This window comes from Clupea harengus, unplaced genomic scaffold, assembly GCF_900700415.2.
Source record: "Clupea harengus unplaced genomic scaffold, Ch_v2.0.2, whole genome shotgun sequence".
Lineage (NCBI taxonomy): Eukaryota > Metazoa > Chordata > Actinopteri > Clupeiformes > Clupeidae > Clupea > Clupea harengus.
Window position 1 is genome coordinate 72,755 of NW_024879596.1, and position 19,746 is coordinate 92,500.

At 45.9% G+C, this 19,746-nt stretch overlaps 1 protein-coding gene across 1 annotated transcript in view; it reads left to right on the forward strand.

Annotated features, from left to right (window-relative positions):
* The window catches only part of LOC122129142 (rho guanine nucleotide exchange factor 12-like), a 62,253-nt gene that overhangs the window by 25,124 nt on the left and 17,383 nt on the right, over positions 1–19,746 (forward strand). The window contains exons 4-16 of the mRNA XM_042704188.1: positions 4,815–4,913; positions 7,699–7,748; positions 8,986–9,043; positions 9,371–9,519; positions 10,657–10,728; positions 12,028–12,147; positions 12,454–12,543; positions 14,386–14,550; positions 14,721–14,813; positions 15,028–15,138; positions 15,384–15,482; positions 16,799–16,841; positions 17,664–17,769. Coding sequence (XP_042560122.1) covers positions 4,815–4,913; positions 7,699–7,748; positions 8,986–9,043; positions 9,371–9,519; positions 10,657–10,728; positions 12,028–12,147; positions 12,454–12,543; positions 14,386–14,550; positions 14,721–14,813; positions 15,028–15,138; positions 15,384–15,482; positions 16,799–16,841; positions 17,664–17,769 — 1,255 coding nt within the window. The remainder of the gene's footprint in view (positions 1–4,814; positions 4,914–7,698; positions 7,749–8,985; positions 9,044–9,370; positions 9,520–10,656; positions 10,729–12,027; positions 12,148–12,453; positions 12,544–14,385; positions 14,551–14,720; positions 14,814–15,027; positions 15,139–15,383; positions 15,483–16,798; positions 16,842–17,663; positions 17,770–19,746) is intronic.

The window sequence follows — 19,746 nt, forward strand, 5'->3', positions numbered from 1 at the left end:
AGTGGCCTCTTAATGTGAGCGCTAGGGATGGGCATTCGATTAAATTGTCTTAATCGATCGTCGGGAGAATTAACGATCGATTTTCGATTAATCATTAATATTTTTATATTAAAATTCACTATTTATAGGCTATATTAAAATGCAGTGAAAATAGAAAAAAACACAGCGTGTTTCCTCATTGAGATCTTTATTACAAGATGAACAACTCTTGTGGCAGTTAAACTTACAAGATGGACAACTCTTGTGGCAGTAAAACGGGATCCGTTCAATGGTTACACTTGAAAATATGCGCTGCTCTACTCTTAAGCAGCGGAGCCGACAGCTAGAAGCCGGTGCTCATAAACACAACTTTTTTTTTCTCTCTAACTAATTAATCTCACAATTTGAAATTCATTCATCTAGATTCATCGTGATTAAAAGTTTGTTTTCTTCTCAAGACTAAATCTTATAAATTAACGAGTAATCACTTCAGACAGCGTGTATTTTAGACACTGTTGTTCAATTGTATTTTTTTCGTGCTCTCTCGCCGTCATACAAGGAATATATGCGAGACACAATGGTGCCCCTCGACGGTAAATCGTAAGAATTGTCCCCTGAAGCAATTCGAATCACCTCAGTCAGCCCACCGTCTTCAACTATGTTGATGGGCCGACAGTCACCGGCAACCTAAACTGCTACAGCGTTGGTAACCTTTTCACGGACTGGTCTAGTTAATTTCCTAGAGAAGTCGTGGAGTGTGGGTTGGCGACCATCTAACCTGGGACTGCTTTCTGTCGGGTGCTTTGCATTAAGGTGATAACTTAAAGACGAGCTGCTTCTGTAATAGCTACATTCAGCTTGACAAATGCTACATACAACTTTAGTTTTGTCGATTGTTCTGTCATTTTGCCTCTTAAACAGAAACTTTCCGCCCAACAATCCCTCAGCTCTCTCTATCTTCAACTACCGTCTCGGTCTCTTCTATCTAACTGACTTGCAGACACGCGGCAGTTAACTGCGTTCAAATATTTTATTGCATTAATCTCGGCCACAATAATCTCATAGAATAACGTGTTAACTTTGACAGCCCTAAAATAAATAAATTACACGCACACTACGCAACAGAACATGCATTAGTTTTAATCGATGAAAAAATAATTTCATCGAGGAAATTCTTAATGATCAATTAATCGATCGTCGATTAATTATGCCCATCCCTAGTGAGCGCTTTACCTCTGGAAACGTATCCTTGTATGAGGTGCTGAGCGTTTAGCCTTGAAGTCACCAGTCTTTTAATAGGATTGTGTTCCCTCAATCCCTACAGTCTGAAAGGGCTCCAGTCAGTGTGTGTGTGTGTGTGTGTGTGTGTGTGTGTGTGTGCTGCTGTTGGTACACTCTCAGATGGAGTTGCCGTTAAGCTGTGAGAGGCAGTGTTTTTCTCTAGCACTTAGTCATGCTTTCCAGCCATATAAAGGCATTTTGGGCCGGCTCGGAGCGCCCCATTTCCACAGGTGGGACAGTGGGTGTCATTCATGGTCACGCTGGAGAGCTGCTCCCGAGGCCTGATGGGGGTTAGGGGGTAGTTACTCAGAGGACGGCATGTTCACTTCACCGGTTTGGCTGCTCCGAGAGGCTTTTTCCTCACTCTCACTGAGTTCTGCTTTCTGCATGATGTGGCTGCATGACTTTTAACCAGACTAAAAGTTGATTTTCCATTCCGTGTCCTGTGTCACTCCTACAGAATGGTGTGGCTGCTGTTACTAATATCTTTCAGTATCGCAACTCCCAGCGTTCATCAATGCAACGTTTCTTTGTGTGACTTTGTGTGAGCTGTCTGCACACTAAGCAGAAGAAGCTCTCCTCTCTCTCTGCACTGAAGCCACTCCATTCATCCACATTCCTTGGCGTTTCTGTTCTTTCTTATTTTATTTACATTTTTCTCTTTTTTTTTTGTTCTCCATTTGTGTGTGTGTGTGTGTGTGTGTGTGTGTGTGTGTGTGTGTGTGTGGTGTGTGTGTGTGGTGTGTTTCATGTGGGCCTGGGTTTGTGTGTGATTGTGATATGGGTGTACAATGTTGTGTGGTGTGTGTCCGGTGTGGCCAGATGTTTCAGCTGCAGAGGAAAGCAGGCAGTGAGGTACTGGAGACCCGGCCTGGAGTCCTGTGGTAAGCCTGCTTGCTGCTTCCGTGTGTGTTTTGAGTGAGAGTGCGTGCGTGTGTCGTGGTGTGTGTGTGTGTGTGTGTGTGTGTGTGTGTGTGTGTGTGTGTGTGTGTGTGTGTGTGAGTGTGTTTGTGTGCGAGCATGGTGCTATGGCTCCTTCTTTAATTTTCCATCTGTATTGTTGTTTGTGGGGTGTGTGTGTGTGTTGGTTTGTGTGTGTGGTGTTGTTTGTGGGGTTAGAGTCTGTCTCCATCATTGTATGTCTTCATTCCCTGCCCTTCCACTGCCCCATGCCCCCCTCCCCCCGCCCGCCGCCCTCTGGGTTTCTGCAGATGATCCCCTCTCTCCATCTCTCTCTATGATCTCTCTCTCCATCTCTCTATCGCCACACACTCGCCCCGTCATTCTGTTCGTTCAGCTCTGGTTAGAGGTGTCCCTTCCCTTTCATAAAATCAGTTCCGTTCATGACAGCGGTCAAGGGGTGCTTAGATCATTCATATAATGATTGCGCTCAAGCAGCCCTCAATACACGGCCAATGAGAAGAGGGAAGGAATTATGACCGACCAATAAGAATGCAGATAGGACATCAGCACTGATAGGAGTGGAGACTGAATCTGTGTGAGAAGGTTTGGATGGTTTCATAATGGCTTCCCTCAAGGAGCCTCGACACCCACCCACCGACAGACTGGCATGCCACCAGAGCCAATGACAAGACAGAAAAATAACTAAAAGCACCAATGAAAAGACAGGCATATCATCAGCACTAACAGAGGCTGTGTTTAGGGTCTGGTGGGAATAGCAGCGGTGCATTACTCCCAATGAGGAGCCCTGTGGTTTGTACGCATGTACTCGTGCTGCTGTGTTGGTTCATGTGTGTTCACTGTACCGATTACCGCTGTCAGTGTTGCCACTGACGACACGTCTACGGTGCGGAGGTACCCAATATTATTTATCAGTGTACCAACACACAGGCCAGTCCCCCTCATACTTACAATGAAGTTCAGTCTATAGAGTATCAGAATGTGTTCAGTCCATAAAGTATCCGAGTGTGTCAGAGCTAAGACCCATGTAGGGCTGAACGATTAATTGCATTTGCGATTTAATCGCGATATGATAGAACGCAATTTTCTAACCGCAACGTTCGCGATTAAAAAACGTGGTAAAAAAAAAAGCACACATACATTTTGCACACAGTGTTTAAAAAGTGCATGCCTAGTGTTTATACTTAAAATTACTTTTTTAAAATTACTTAAATGCACAGTGGCAAAGCCACCGATTTGTTGTTCTTGTTTCTGTAATGAGCAGTTAAATAAAAATGTAAAATGTGGGAAAGAATATTTTACACTAAATGTATCTAATATTGTGTTGGTCATATTTAAATAATTCATTACGTTTTGTTGGGGAAAAAATTGCATATTAAATCGCAATCGCAATATTTTGGTAAAAAATCGCAATTAGATTATTTTCCCAAATCGTTCAGCCCTAGACCCAGGTGTGTGTGTGGTTCTTGTGTAGCTCAGCTAAGACCCCTGTGTGTGTGTGTGTGTGTGTGTGTGTGTGTGTGTGGTTCTTGTGTAACCCAGCCAAGACCTAGGTGTGTGTGTGTCTTGTTTAGACCAGGTAAGACCCAGGTTTGATTGCTGTTGCTGTGTTTAGCCCAGATAAGACCCAGGTGTGTGTGTGTGTGTGTGTGTGTGTGTGCGTGCTTCTTGTTTAGCCCAGGTAAGACCCAGGTGTGTGTGTGCTTCTTGTTTAGCCCAAGTAAGACCCAGGTGTGTGTGTGTGTGTGTGTGTGTGTGTGTGTGTGTGTGGGGTTCAGAAGCTCTGATGTTGAAGCCTGGATCTCATGAGGCTGCGAGTGTGTGATGTCTTTGATGCTCCTGGCGGAGTTGTGTATGGTGTTTACCAGCGGCTCACCAGGGCTTACCAGAGCTGGGAAATCCGATCCGTGAAGGACAGGTGTTGGCAGCAGGTCATCCCAGCCCTGTTCTGTCTTTAAATATGTTCCTCCAGTCTTCAGAAAGCCCACAGCTACTCTGGCCCACGGGTCAGAGTGCCTCTGTTCTGTTCTGGGCTCGCAATGAGGACATCATCAACAAGGGACACACCTCTGTACCACCTGTGCCATATTAAGTGTGCGTGTCCGTGTGCGTTTTCTTGTCCGTGCGCGCACAATACTTAGGTATAATAATAATAATACAGGTTTTGTGTTGCTTTACTTACCACTTCATCTTTACCTTTCTATGGGTCCACATTGAAACCTCCCCTGTTGCTTGATAAAAGGAGCTTAAGAGGAAATTATCCCCTCTCACCTCTCACCTTTGACCTCTGGTGACCTGTCTTCTTCTCAGTGTGTCTGTGCTCTCCAATGTCTGCCCTCTAATCACATACTGCTGCTATCAGTGAAGTTTGACTGGCCACACAATGATCACGTTCAGAGTTGTCAGTGCTTCTCTCCCGTTTACCAATCAGAGCACCTGAACGCTGTTGTTCTGCAAAAAACACAGTATCTGCATTCAGTGTGCGTGTGTCCATTTGTTTTGCGTGTCTGTGTATTTGCATGGCTGTGTGTGTGTTTGTTTTCATGTAAATGTGTGTGTGTGTGTGTGTGTGTGTGTGTGTGTGTTTGCATGTGTGTATGTGCTTCTAATCCTTCTCCGTGTGTCTGGTGCAGGGCTTGTGCAGAGATGCGTGATCATCCAGAAAGATGAGAACGGCTTCGGGCTGACGGTGAGCGGAGACAACCCCGTGTTTGTGCAGCTCGTCAAGCAAGGTAAGCCAAACAGCCTGCACTCCCACCGCTCACCATCTGATGGCGCTCATCTCCTACACCTATAGTTGCACACTCAAAGGACATATCCGCAAGCAGGAAGCAAAGGAAAGTCTCCTCTCACTGCAGTCTCAAATGTGCTGTGATTCTGAGGGTACAGGTAGTTCTAAACTGCAATATGGAAGTGAGTAGGTGTGTTTGTGGTCATAATGTGGGTGTGTCTGTCTTCCTCCTCCTGCAGAGAGTTGTGTCTTGATAGATCAGGGAGCCGACTGCACTAAAGGCTGGCCTGAAAACTGATAGATCAGGGAGCCGACTGCACTAAAGGCTGGCCTGAAACTGTTCCCATTAGCGGCATTAGAATCAGACACAGTCAGTTAGAGAGAGGGGTTATAGTTCCAGTGAGTTCGAGTTCCAGTGAGTTATAGTTCCAGTGAGTTATAGTGAGGGTTATAGTTCCAGTGAGTTATAGTGAGGGTTATAGTTCCAGTGATTGAGGTTTATCTTTGCATGGAGCTTAAAAGGATTTCGATCTGGACTTCACCGTGCTTGTTGAGTTTGAGTTGCGTGTGCGTGTGTGTGTGTGTGTGGGCATGCATGATTTAAATGTGTGTGTGCGTTTGCTACCAACCCACAAACGACCTTATCTGCGACCAGTCTCACCCTTTAGATCTAATCAATGCACATTATCGATCCATGATCCTCCGTTAAAGCGTGTTGCCACTCGGCTACTGTAACCCAATGCGATCGCTGTCTCGCTATCGGCTATCTCATGCTTGTCAGATGCAGGCATCGGCCACTTATTCTCCTCTTGAGCTGAAAGGCAGTGTGTGCATGTTTGCGAGAGTGCACGTGTGTGTATCTGTGCACTTATGTATGTTTGTTTGTGTGTATGTGTGCGCCCGTGTGTATAGATCTGTATGTGCGCACGTGCGCGCGTGCGTCGCGTGCAAAAGCTGCATTGCTTGTGTAAGGCAGGCCAGATATGTAGGTTGCCACAGCCCCATTTTGCATAGAGAGATGGAGCCTGGTTGGAGCAGTGGTTTATGTTGCTCAGAGAGATGAGCCTGGTTGGAGCAGTTGGTTTATGCTCATGAGATGAGCCTGGTTGGAGCAGTGTTGTTATGTTGCTCAGAGAGGAGCTGCAGGCTTCCTCTGAAGAGCAGATTTATTCCAGCATCCTCCGTCCTGGAAGCTCACACAGCCACTGGTGCTAAATGGTGAAGGTTTAATACCTTTTATAAGGTGATAACCGTATACCTTAAAGTGTTGCCTTCTGTGTGCGTCATGGTGGCTCTGTGTAGGCCTGTAGCAGTGAAATGATCAAGGTGCCCAGAAATCAACGAACACACTACCAACACTCAGCAGTTTATAAGCAAGTCATTTTGATCTTCGGTGTGTGTAGCTTTGGATGTAAGCTTTGCTGACTGAATGTATGTAACAGTAACTTTAACTGTAACAGAGCTTTATGTACACAATCGTACCACAAGGAGTTTGATTGGATGTTTACATGTTCAGTAGATTATGCACACAGTCCTACCACAAGGAGTTTGATTAGATGTTTACATGTTCAGTAGTTTATGCACACAGTCCTACCACAAGGAGTTTGATTGGATGTTTACATTTTCAGGATGTGATCTGTCTAGTTTCTAGTAGATGTTTTGATGTAACTGAGAAACTCTGAGGATCATTTGCTGTTTGCCGGTATCAGATACAGCTCCTGTAGGATGACTGCTTCATGTGATTTAGCATTTCAGAATGGGCTTTGGTGATAGGTCTGTGTAGTTCTTAATGCCAGTAAGAGCTCCTGTGATTGGTGTGTGTAGTGTCAGCTGCTGTGGGGTGTCTCTTGATGTGTGTGTTATGTGTCTGGGTCGGGGCAGATGTTCTCTGCTCTGAAGCACACAGAGGGATTAGTTTCCCAAGCTGAGCTGCCCAGCGTCACTTATTCATGATCACTTAGTCCAGTGTGTGTGTGTGTGTCATGTTTACATTTAATTTTAGTCATCTGACAGATGCTTTTATGTAAAGCGACTTATAAGTGAGGTAAATGCAATCAAATGGGGAAAAAGGGAAACGTCGTTGAACCACTGTGCTGTGCTGTGCATGCTGTGAGAAACAGGTTTTTGGTTTTGCTGGTCTAAAGTGCCAGATATGGCCACGAGGAGAGCCTTTTAAAATCAAAGGTGTGTTAGATTCACAGGGCCTAAAACATTTGTATCATATTAGATTGACGGGGCATAAAACGTTTGTATCATATTAGATTCACAAGAATAAAACGTTTGTATCATATTAGATTGACAGGGCTTAAAACGTTTATATTAGATTCACAAGCATAAAACGTTTGTATCATATTAGATTTGCAGGGCATAAAACGTTTGTATCATATTAGATTGACAGGGCTTAAAACGTTTGTATCATATTAGATTCACAAGCATAAAACGTTTGTATTATATTCGATTCACAAGGCATAAACCGTTTGTATCATATTAGATTCACAAGCATAAAACGTTTGTATCATATTAGATTCACAAGCATAAAACCTTTGCAATATAATAGATTCAAGTGCATAAACGTTTGTTTCCTAAGATCTTTGTAGTTCTCTTTAGGAGAGCTCTGGGGTGGAAGAGGGGGCTGTATTTGTGCTTCATGTGATTTAGCATTTCAGAATGGGCTTTGATGATTGGTCAGTGTAGTTCTTAACGCCAGTAAGAGCTCCTGTGATTGGTGTGGAGAGGGCTGTATTTGTATTTATGTTTGTGTCTCCTGTTCTCCTCCCCTGCGTCAGATGGAGCGGCTATGCGAGCTGGTGTTCAGACGGGGGACAGGATCATTAAGGTGCCACATTTGCACGCACGCACGCACACACACACACTTGCACGCACACACACACGCACCCATCATACACACACAAGCCCACACTACATATATATATATATATATATTAGTGCTGTCAAACGATTAAAATATTTAATCGCGATTAATCACATTTATGTCATAGTTAACTAAAAATGAATCGCGATTAATCGCAAATTTTTATCTATTTTTAAATGTCCCTTCGTTTATTTATTTTTTCCATCATTTTAATTTAATTTTAATGCCCTTATCAACATGGAAAAGTGGATTGGCTTGCTTTATGCAAATGTTTTATTTTATTGAAAACCAACATTGCCAAACAGGGCGGTACAAAATAAAATTATAAAGTGCACATTTCAGGTAAACAAGGACTCAGCCTATAGTGCAGTTAAACTATGGCTTAATATTTTCTTTTTTCCAAGTTTGCTGGGAACATAGCAGTCAGGCCTCTTATTTCAGAAACAATGAACTGTAACAGTTAGGTTACCAATAAAAGGTAAGCCTACTACTTCTTTGCTTTCAGCCAGCTGCCTGTTGACATTTTCAGACAACAGTGAAGCTTGCTTCTTTTGCACAACACAACTTTTAAAAGTAAACTTTCCATTCAGAAGCTTTTTATCATCCATTTCGCCGTATCGCGCTCACCATTCACTCAAACCGTAACGTTAGCCTACTACACAGTTTGCGAGGCCAAAAAGAATGTAAATCGGAAAAATAAATAAATAAATAATTCGCGTTAATCTCGCGATAAAAAAATTAACGGCGTTAAAATGGGTTTGCGTTAACGCCGTTAATAACGCGTTAAACTGACAGCACTAATATATATATATATATATATATATATATATATATATATAGACACACACACACACACACACACACACACGCACACACACGCATACCCATCAGAGAGAGACAGAGACGCATACAGACCGACCGACACACACACACACACACCCTCACACATACATACACACACACACACACACACACACACAGACACAGACCGACCCACACACAGACAGACACCACAACTATGCAATGCTCTTTTTCACCTGTCAACACTGCCCCCTGCTGGACATCTACTCATTTGACAACTATCCCTGATGACATAATAACAGGAAGTCATGCCTTGGGGAAATGTATGGTGGGTTTATATTCATTTAACATTTTGTTATCTGTGTTTGACTTGAATCGTTGTTGTTATTGATTTGTTTAGGTTAACGGGACCCTAGTTACACATTCAAACCATGTTGAGGTTGTCAAGTTGATCAAATGTAAGTATGGCTGTAAGAATCCACCACAACCTGTTTCTCCTTCTCTGATTGGGTGTGTGTCTGTTTGTGTTCGTCTGAGAGGATGTATGGACATCGACTCGAAGCTCAGGAAATGTATGTCCAAGTCATTACTGATGACATTAAAGACAATCACATGTGAAATAACTTGTACAACTATTCAAAGCAAAGAGGACAATATTATCCCATCAAGGCCATTTAAAGTATAATTTAGTGTAGTGTGTATATACTAGTTAAGCGTGTGCGTGTGTGTGTGCTGAGATATCCCTGTGACTATCTGCCTTCCCACCCCTGCTCTCTTCCTGGCAGCGGGTTCATATGTAGCACTCACAGTTTTGGGGCGCCCCCCCGGGCTCCCCCAGATTCCGCTCAATGAGGGGGACGCTGAGCTGTCCTCGCCCCTCTCCACCCTCCTCTCGGCTCACACACAGCCTCCCTCCTCGCCCCTCCACGCCTGGGTAAGAACCGACGACGACGCTAACGCTACACACAAACACACACACACACACACACACACACACCCTCCACACACACACCCTCCACACACACACCCTCCACACACACACACACCCTCCACACACACACACACACCCTCCACACACACACACACACACCCTCCCCACACACACACACACACCCTCCACACACACACACACACACACACACACCGGAGCAGGTGTTTCTGTAGTCTCACCTGTCTGTAGTCTAAACTACATCTCTTATCTCACCTGTCTGTAGTCTAAACTACATCTCTAATCTCACCTGTCTGTAGTCTAAACTACACCTCTAATCTCACCTGTCTGTAGTCTAAACTACATCTCTAATCTCACCTGTCTGTAGTCTAAACTACATCTCTAATCTCACCTGTCTGTAGTCTAAACTACATCTCTAATCTTACCTGTGTAGTCTAAACTACATCTCTAATCTCACCTGTCTGTAGTCTAAACTACACCTCTAATCTCACCTGTCTGTAGTCTAAACTACTTACCTATCCTTATCTAACTTGCCTGTGATTCTTAACCTTGTGCTGGACTATGTGTTTGTGATTCGTAAATCTGTTCAGGTGTTTGGGAATCACAGATAAGATTTAAAGAGGACACACACAAACCTTTTCAGATGTATCTGTGTGTGTGTGTGTGTTCCCCTTTGAAGTCCTAACCTGTGATTTATTAAACCTGTTCTGTATGTACTAGTTCTACACTCAAACCTGTTCAGGTGTCTGTGTGATCTCTCTCTCCTCTCTCTTCCTCTCTCTCTCTCTTCCTCTCTCTCTCTACTCTCTCTTCCTTTCTCTCTCTCTCTCTTCCTCTCTACTCTCTCTTCCTCTGTACTCTCTCGCTCTCCCTCCTTCCGTCACTGACTCTGTCTCTCTAAGTGGACTATTTCTGTGTATCTGTGTTTGTTATGAAGCTCCTGCACCTGCTGATGAGGTGTTCTGAAACCACTCACTCTGTTTCTCTGTTTTCGTTCTCTTCCTTGTCTCTCTCTTTCTTTTCTCCTCCCTTCTCTGTCATTCCTTTACTCCTACCGTCTGTTTAACATGTGTGTCATGCCCTGCCCAACCCTCCTGCGTTCCTCTCCCTCCCTCTTAACAGGAAGAGAATAGTGGCAGCCAAAAGGTCGACATCTTGCAGAGGATGTTGTCGAAGGAGCAGCAGGAGTTACAGGTAAGCTCTCTGATGCTAATGGTGATCGCTGTTGGGCGTGGAGGGAAGGGAAGGGAAGCGATGTGTGTAGGTACCGGCGCCCGTCTCTGCTCACGGTAACCGTGGCGACGGTGCTAGACTGTTGCGCTGTGAGTGTGAAGCGAGACGTTTTGAGTGAGAAGGCTGTTCAGAGGGTGTGTGTGTGTGTGTGTGTGTGTGTGTGTGTGTGTGTGTGTGTGTGTGTGTGTGTGTGTGTGTGTCAGATGTTGCGGACAAACTGAACTATTTTCAGAGCCTGGGGTTGACGAGCCGGAACGTTTGGTGTGTGACTCAGTGATAAGAACCATGCTTCCTGTTGGGACTAATTGGCAGCTACAATGCAGCAGATATGTTGTGTGTGTGTGTTGGTATGTGTGTGGGCATGGGCGCCTGCACGCGTGTGTGTGTGTGTGTGTGTGTGTGTGCTCTGTCATAGAGCTGTAGAGAGTAGTAGATATGAAACATGATTGTGATGCAGATGGGACAGTGGAAACAGAAACAAACAAGCGGTCACATCAGCCCACACTGATCACACACACACACACACACACACCCTCTGAACAGCCTTCTCACTCAAAACGTCTCACTTCACTCATCGAGTGTTTTAAAATACAGCCTTGACTAGTGTGAAATGGTTCCCAGATTGGCACTCTCTCTGAGTGATCCGTGTGCTGATGTAGCCGTAGGTTTGGATGAAGATGTGAAAGGGCTAGCGTTAGCGTTAGCATCTATGGACTCTCACATTTGGCACTCTTGTGGTCTTGCGGACTTCTGAGGCGTGCGCTTATGTAGGTCTGTGTGTCATTTAAAAGGGTATTTCAGATTTGCAGTTTTAAAGGTACAGTGGGTAGCTTTTAATGGCATCTATTAGTAGAAATGGAATATAGTATTCATAATTATGTTTTCATTGGTGTATCATTTACCTGTAACTATGAATCGTTGAGTTTTCAATAGCTTAGAATGTGCCCTTGGTATCTACATAGGGAGCGGGTCCTCTTCCACGGAGGCTGCCATGTTGCATTGCCATGTTTCTACCGTAACCAAAACACTGGCTCGAGATGGGGCTCTTCACGTTGTTATGGCATTTGACAGCTACCATAGATACTTCTGCACGCTTGTAAAAGGGAATGGTATTCAGCTGGTCACCTGAGTTTAGGGGGAAAACTGCACAGCTTAGGAGGATGTGTGTCTCTCTCACACACACACACACACACACACACACACACACACACACACACACACACAGACACAGGTGTTAACTCTCTTCCCTCGGTCTCTAAGGCGTGGAGGGAGGAGTACCTTCGGCACCCCACCCCCAAACTGCAGCGGGACATTCAGGAGGCCCAGAAGCACATTCCACATCTGCAGGACCAGATTAGCAAAGCCATCGCAGCTACGCAGGTGTGTGTGTGTGTCTATCTGTCTGTCTCTCTTTGCGCCACACCTGAAGGGTAAGATTAGCGTAGCGCCTATGTGCCCAGGAGCATGGCTGTGTGTGCAGACGTGTCTGTGTCTGTGTGTCTGTGGGTGTGTGTGTGTGTGCGCAGACGTGTCTGTGTGTCTCTATATTTGGCTGGGTGTGTGGGTGTTGCCGCACACATACAGTATGGTTTGATTACACATTATGAATGATGTATATATATTGAAATTATATTTGAAATTAAGGTCAGCGTGTGTGTGTGTGTGTGTGTGTGTGTGTTGTTGCAGGATGTCCTGTGTTTGGGGGATGGCGATGAACGCGGTGTGGTTGAATGGGACCAGAGCAGCAGCAGCACTGAAGGCGTTTGGAGTGGACATGTAAGACATGAGACCCCTAGTGGACATGAGACATGACGCCCCTAGTGGACATGTGAGACATGACGCCCCTAGTGGACATGTGAGACATGACGCCCCTAGTGGACATGAGACATGACGCCCCTAGTGGACATGTGAGACATGACGCCCCTAGTGGACATGAGACATGACGCCCCTAGTGGACATGAGAGACATGAGACCCCTAGTGGACATGAGAGACATGAGACCCCTAGTGGACATGAGAGACATGAGACCCCTAGTGGACATGTAAGACATGACGCCCCTAGTGGACATGTGAGATATGACGCCCCTAATGGACATGAGACATGACGCCCCTAGTGGACATGAGACATGACGCCCCTAGTGGACATGAGACCCCTAGTGGACATGACGCCCCTAGTGGACATGACGCCCCTAGTGGACATGAGACATGACGCCCCTAGTGGACATGAGACATGACGCCCCTAGTGGACATGAGACATGACGCCCCTAGTGGACATGAGAGACATGACGCCCCTAGTGGACATGAGAGACATGAGACCCCTAGTGGACATGAGAGACATGAGACCCCTAGTGGACATGAGAGACATGAGACCCCTAGTGGACATGAGAGACATGAGACCCCTAGTGGACATGTAAGACATGACGCCCCTAGTGGACATGTGAGATATGACGCCCCTAATGGACATGAGACATGACGCCCCTAGTGGACATGAGAGACATGACGCCCCTAGTGGACATGAGACCCCTAGTGGACATGACGCCCCTAGTGGACATGACGCCCCTAGTGGACATGAGACATGACGCCCCTAGTGGACATGAGACATGACGCCCCTAGTGGACATGAGACATGACGCCCCTAGTGGACATGAGACATGACGCCCCTAGTGGACATGAGAGACATGAGACCCCTAGTGGACATGTGAGACATGAGACCCCTAGTGGACATGAGAGACATGAGACCCCTAGTGGACATGTAAGACATGACGCCCCTAGTGGACATGTGAGATATGACGCCCCTAATGGACATGAGACATGACGCCCCTAGTGGACATGAGAGACATGACGCCCCTAGTGGACATGACGCCCCTAGTGGACATGACGCCCCTAGTGGACATGAGACATGACGCCCCTAGTGGACATGAGACATGACGCCCCTAGTGGACATGAGACATGACGCCCCTAGTGGACATGAGAGACATGAGACCCCTAGTGAACATGAGAGACATGAGACCCCTAGTGGACATGAGAGACATGAGACCCCTAGTGGACATGAGAGACATGAGACCCCTAGTGGACATGTAAGACATGACGCCCCTAGTGGACATGTGAGATATGACGCCCCTAATGGACATGAGACATGACGCCCCTAGTGGACATGAGACATGACGCCCCTAGTGGACATGAGACCCCTAGTGGACGAGAGACATGAGACCCCTAGTGGACATGACGCCCCTAGTGGACATGAGAGACATGAGACCCCTAGTGGACATGACGCCCCTAGTGGACATGTGAGACATGACGCCCCTAGTGGACATGAGAGACATGATGCCCCTAGTGGACATGACGCCCCTAGTGGACATGTGAGACATGACGCCCCTAGTGGACATGTGAGACATGACGCCCCTAGTGGATATATGAGACATGACGCCCTTAGGTGTTATTAACCTGCCCTTATGAACCAAGCTGCTCCACTATACAGTGTAACCGTAGGTAGCTAGTGTTCATGGCTTAGGGTTGGGGGGGTTGTCTTCAAGTGTGTGTGTGTGTGTGTGTGTGTGTATATATGTGTGTGTGTGTATATGTGTGTGTGTGTGTGTGTGTGTGACACATGTCTGTCTCCAGCAGAACTATCGGCCCTTCAGCTCTCCAGATGGGGCGGGGCCCAGAGACGGTAGCTACCCCAGCTCCAGAAGCTCCGCCCCCACAGACAGTCCCCGTAGCGCCCCACGAAACAGCCTCACTTCCTGGATGTCTCCAGAGCCGGACACAGAGGAAAACACAGACCTGGTCAGTACACACACACACACACACACACACACACACACACACACACACACACATAAACACACATACACACGCATACACAGTACGGTCAACCTCTGATTTGGTCACCACCCGATACTGAGGATAACAGTGAGCTGATCATACACTCAATGTCACGTTGCCGCCCCCCACAGGACCCTCACGCTGCGGTGGGGAGCCCCTCGTCTCGGCTGGGCCCCCAGATCATCGGCGCGGAGGATGACTACTTCGACTCAGAACCTGATCAGGTATCACCACGCATCCTGCACCTCCAGCCCCCGCAGATAGAGGGCACTGATAAACAGTAGAGGCATTTTAGTGCAGGTCCTCATCTTGTGGTCATCTGCATTTCCGTGTGTGGTCATCTGCATTTCCGTGTGTGTGCGTGTGCGTGTGCGTGTGCGTGTGCGTGTGCGTGTGCGTGTGCGTGTGTTCGTGCGTGTGTGTGTGTGTGTGTACTAGGTGAACGGCCAGTGCAGTTGTTTCCAGAGCATCGAGCTGCTGAAGTCTCGCCCCGCCCACCTCGCTGCCTTCCTGCATCACGTGGTGTCACAGTTTGACCCTGCCCCTCTGGTAAGCAAACAGCTCCAGCTAGCTCATTCCAAGAGATGCAGTCGATGGCTTTGTGCTTAACTGCAGGCTTTATTAGTCGTGAGAAGGGACATGATGGGATTTTACAGCTTTCTAAAATCAATCCTGACGGGCATAGCAATGGAGTCCCTGGCTGTAGGTGATGGGTCTAGAAGCCAAATGATTATGCGGGATGTTGAATGCGGATTCGCACCCTGACTCTCTCCCCCTCCCTCTGCCCTCTCCAGCTCTGCTACCTGTATGCTGAGTTGTACAAAAACACCAACTCCAAAGAGACGCGCCGGGTCTTCATGGACTTCCTGAACATCTTCATCGACCGGGCAGCTGTGAGTGTCCACACCACACACACACCTCCTGCTCCACCTGTCTCTCTCTCTCACACACACACACACACACACAGCTCAGAATAGTCTCTGCCGGTTCCTCTGCTCCTCCCAGCCTCAGGGTGGCGCTGTGATGAATGTCTTCTCCAGAGAGAGCGGGCATCTCCCCTGCTTCTCTGACTGCTCAATAATCTGCATGCAGGACTCCGTAGCCTGTAATGAATGGCTGGAGAAGCCGCTAGCCGCTAGCACACATGGCTCACTCGGGTTTCCTCTGGGCTCTGACATGCTGACTGTGTCCTGGCTGGCCCTCTGCACAGAGCCTTAGTGTAGCTGCTTGAGCACAGTTAGAGATGCTAGCACTCTGTCAAGCCACAGTAGAGGAACAGGTAGAAAACTGCTCCAGGTATTCATACTAAGATCATTCAATTGAATAACTGCTGTGTTGATTAAGGAAAGGTCTTTTATTTTTAGCTTAACCCCCACCCCCCCATCCACCACCACACCACCCCCCAATCAGATCTTAGACCATCAGGCCTGCTTGTCAATCAGAAGTATCCAGCTGGAATTCTCCTTTTTGTGTCAACATTCTGATAACTGTCGGCAATGTTCCATTGTTGCCATGGGAACTGCATGATTCTCAGGGAAGCCCCTGTGTCTTGCCTGCCTTGCATGACGCCTTGCATTCATTTGCAGTCTGTGTTTGGATAGCAATATTTGGACAAGAAACGGCCCAGTCTCATGGTAATGATGTGAAAGTCGTGTAGTCTAACTTCTGTCAACATGCTATGATAAGCAAACAGTGCCGACTCTATCCACATTCACCTGTAAACATGCACAACAAGGCAGGCGATCACCACAGCCAGAGAGTGTTTGCACACAAGTTCTTTAAAATGTGTTCATTTTTGGCTAAGTGCTGAAGACACGGGTTCCATTTGAACAGTTTTCTATAAACGGCACAGGCCTCGTCTTCATGCCCTTCAGCGCTGGCCCTGGCCTGCAGCAGCTGCTTAAGCTCCACTGAAAGGTCCCCAGGGCTGTCCTTCAGAATGCCTGACTCAAAGTCTCTAACTGGTCCCAGCAGTAGAGTGAGGCATCTAGAGCTGTAGCCCCTGGGTTAAATAGTCCTCTCTGGGATAACTGTCTATCTTAGAAAGCATCCAGTCACCAAAGCATTTTTTTTCAAAACATTTGTCCAAGTTTCTTTATGCAGATGCATTTTAATGAATGTGTCAGCTATATAGAATATAGAAGTGTCTTGGAACAGCGTTTTCCTAATGTCTGCTTGCAATAATTAGTCCTCTGTTTCCTCTTGCCAGAACTTGAAAGTGCCGCTTCCTGAGTCGATCTCCTCCGAGCTGGGTGAGTGTAAACAGAACCACAGATGTCATTTCCTGTGTCATCACACATTCACACACTTGGGAAGCTTTCAGCAGTTTGCTCTCGCTGAGAGACGTTCTGCTCTACATCTGTCTGCCGCCTCCTACGTGTGTAATGAGCTCCTGAAAACAAGCTGCTTTGTCTGTGCTGTTGTGTCCCCAGGCATTGTTTTAGTGTGTGTGTGTGTGTGTGTGTGTGTGTCTGTCTATGGCAGTGTGTGTATATGCCTGTGTTTTAGTGTGTGTGTTTGTTTTCAATTGTGTGTTTGTGTGCAATTATTTGTGTGTTTTAATGTTAGTGTGTGTGTATGTGTTTTAATGTTAGAGTGTGTGTGTGTGTGTGTGTGTGTGTGTGTGTGTGTGTGTGTTTTAATGTTAGTGTGTGTGTTTGAGTGGAGGCTCCCCTTCACCCCTCTCGGCTGCACAGCAGTGGGAAAGGGGAGAAAGACCTTTAATTATGAAGGTTGTGTTTACTTAATTACCCAACCTGCCTCCCAGCGCCGTCTCACACCACATGATGAGTTCTTCTCACTTGGAACACTCTCAAGTCAAGTGTGTGTGTGTGTGTGTGTGTTTGCGCGCATGTGCCTGTGTGCGTGAATATACAAGCAAATTGGTAAAACTCGACCATGTATGTGTTGGTGTGTGCTTCTGAGTTTGTGACTGTGTTGTCTGTGTGGATTTAAGTCTATCTCCCACCTAACTATGTGTCTTTGTGTGTGTCTGTGTATACGCGTGTGTGTGTGTGTGTGTGTGTGTGTGTGTGTGTGTGTGTGTGTGTGTGTGTGTGTGTGTGCGCTTCCAGAGAAGAGGCGTCTGGAGCTGATTCCAGAGGAGCTGCACAGGCAGTACATTCAGCAGATGCAGGAAAAACTCTTACCAGACATACAGCGCCACCTAGAGGACTTCAGGTGAAAGACCAACACAATTTACTCTGCCTAAGTAAACGCTGAGTGTGAGCGCTCAGTGAAACAGTGATTGAGTGTGAGCGCTCAGTGAAACAGTAATTGAGTGTGAGCGCTCAGTGAAACAGTAATTGAGTGTGAGCGCTCAGTGAAACAGTGATTGAGTGTGAGCGCTCAGTGAAACAGTGATTGAGTGTGAGCGCTCAGTGAAACAGTGATTGCACTTTTGCAACATTTGGGCATTTATAATGCCTATTGGTATGTATAGGTGTTGGATTGAAGTATACACAGATTGTGCAATTTTACTTTAATGTTGCTGTGTGTGTGTGTGTGTGTGTGTGTGTGTGTGTGTGTGTGTGTGTGTGTGTGGCCTGGATTCGGTCTAGCACCTCGCTCTACCACCCTATGACAGGAAGCCCACTGCACATGTTCTATATTAAGGCGTCCACATAGCCAGCCACAACCCGCGGTGGCCTGCTGTCACAAAGCATTACAGACCTGCAGGAAGTAACAACACAAATGGATAGACACTGTGATAGTGATAGACACTGTGCTGTATAAATGGATAGACACCAGTGTTAATTTTGGCAGCTATTTTAGATTTAGTCTTAGTCTTTAGACGAAAATGCATATTAGTTTTAGTCACTTTTAGTCATTTTTATCTCATTACATTTTAGTCTAGTTTTAGTCACATTTAAAAGTCCATCTTATAGCCACATTAAACTCCTTTCCTTCCCTTCTCAGGCCCGGGGACCCCTTGTGTTGTGTCTACAACTGCATAATAGTCAAGCTTGCAGTACTTAAACTGTGGATGCAATTAGTCTCTAAGATACAGATCTCCTAGTATATGCCTACAGCTGAAATCCAACGAATTCAATGTAAATAATCATTTTAAGGCAATACTTAATTAACAGTATTATCATTAAAATATAAGAGAATATCAAGTCTAGATTTTGAAGATTCAAATGATGTGATAACACAATACAACTACTATGCCTACCTGGTCTTAGTTAAATCAACCACATATCCTCCATATGAATTGCTGTGCAATCTGATAAACTATCCGTCTAGCTAAATATGTTGGTTGAGAGTTGAAAGTAGTGCCAATGATAATAACAATTGCATAAATAGACAAGGATATGTAAACCAATCACATATTCATTTATTTTTTCTTGATTTAATGTCATGCGTGGCCTGTCCTATAGTCCATTCTGCAATGCGTTTACTAGCTAGTTATCGATAGCTAGTATAACTTAGCTAGCTATCGATAGCTAGTAAAACTTAGCTATGCTACCTCATAGTTAGCTAACGTTAGCTAGCTAAAAGTTTTGGAACTCATTTGCCAAGCCAAACGGTAGGTTTCAATCGAAAATGACTAGCTAGTTATCCAAGCTGACACAACCTATACACTCGACTGCCCCTTTGAAGTTAACTTAACATTGGCTAATATATTCTAATAACTAGTTAACATTAGCTAATTATCATTGACAGTTACTAGCTAGTTTACCTTGGCATAAATGGCAGGGTTGTCTTGTGCGCTTTCAGTTGCCTCTTATTGTGTTCTTCCCACCTATTTTGAAGCCACAAGGTTTCTCTCCGGTTATTGCGGTGCATTGTGTTTTATTTTCTGTGAAGTTACAATTAAACACTGTCCAGATATATATTCTTATTTTTCTTCCAGTACCGAGTGCTTGAACTTCAGCCATCATAACGTTTGTTAGGGCGTCACTCAGGGAGTGGAGGAGGGATACATACAGGACCGGGCAACATTCAACCAATGATGTGCATACAAGTTTAGAAAAAAAAACCAATTGTGACTTGGGCTGTGTTCGGATTCTTAGATAGCTGTCTAATCCTTGATCTCTAGTTGGACAGGTGTCTGACGAGAGAGGTCCTTTCGGGGGAAGGTATCTCAAAAACCGTTGATTTCGAACAGTCTATTAAGATAGGATGTACGGCAACATGACGCTGTGTCATCATCCT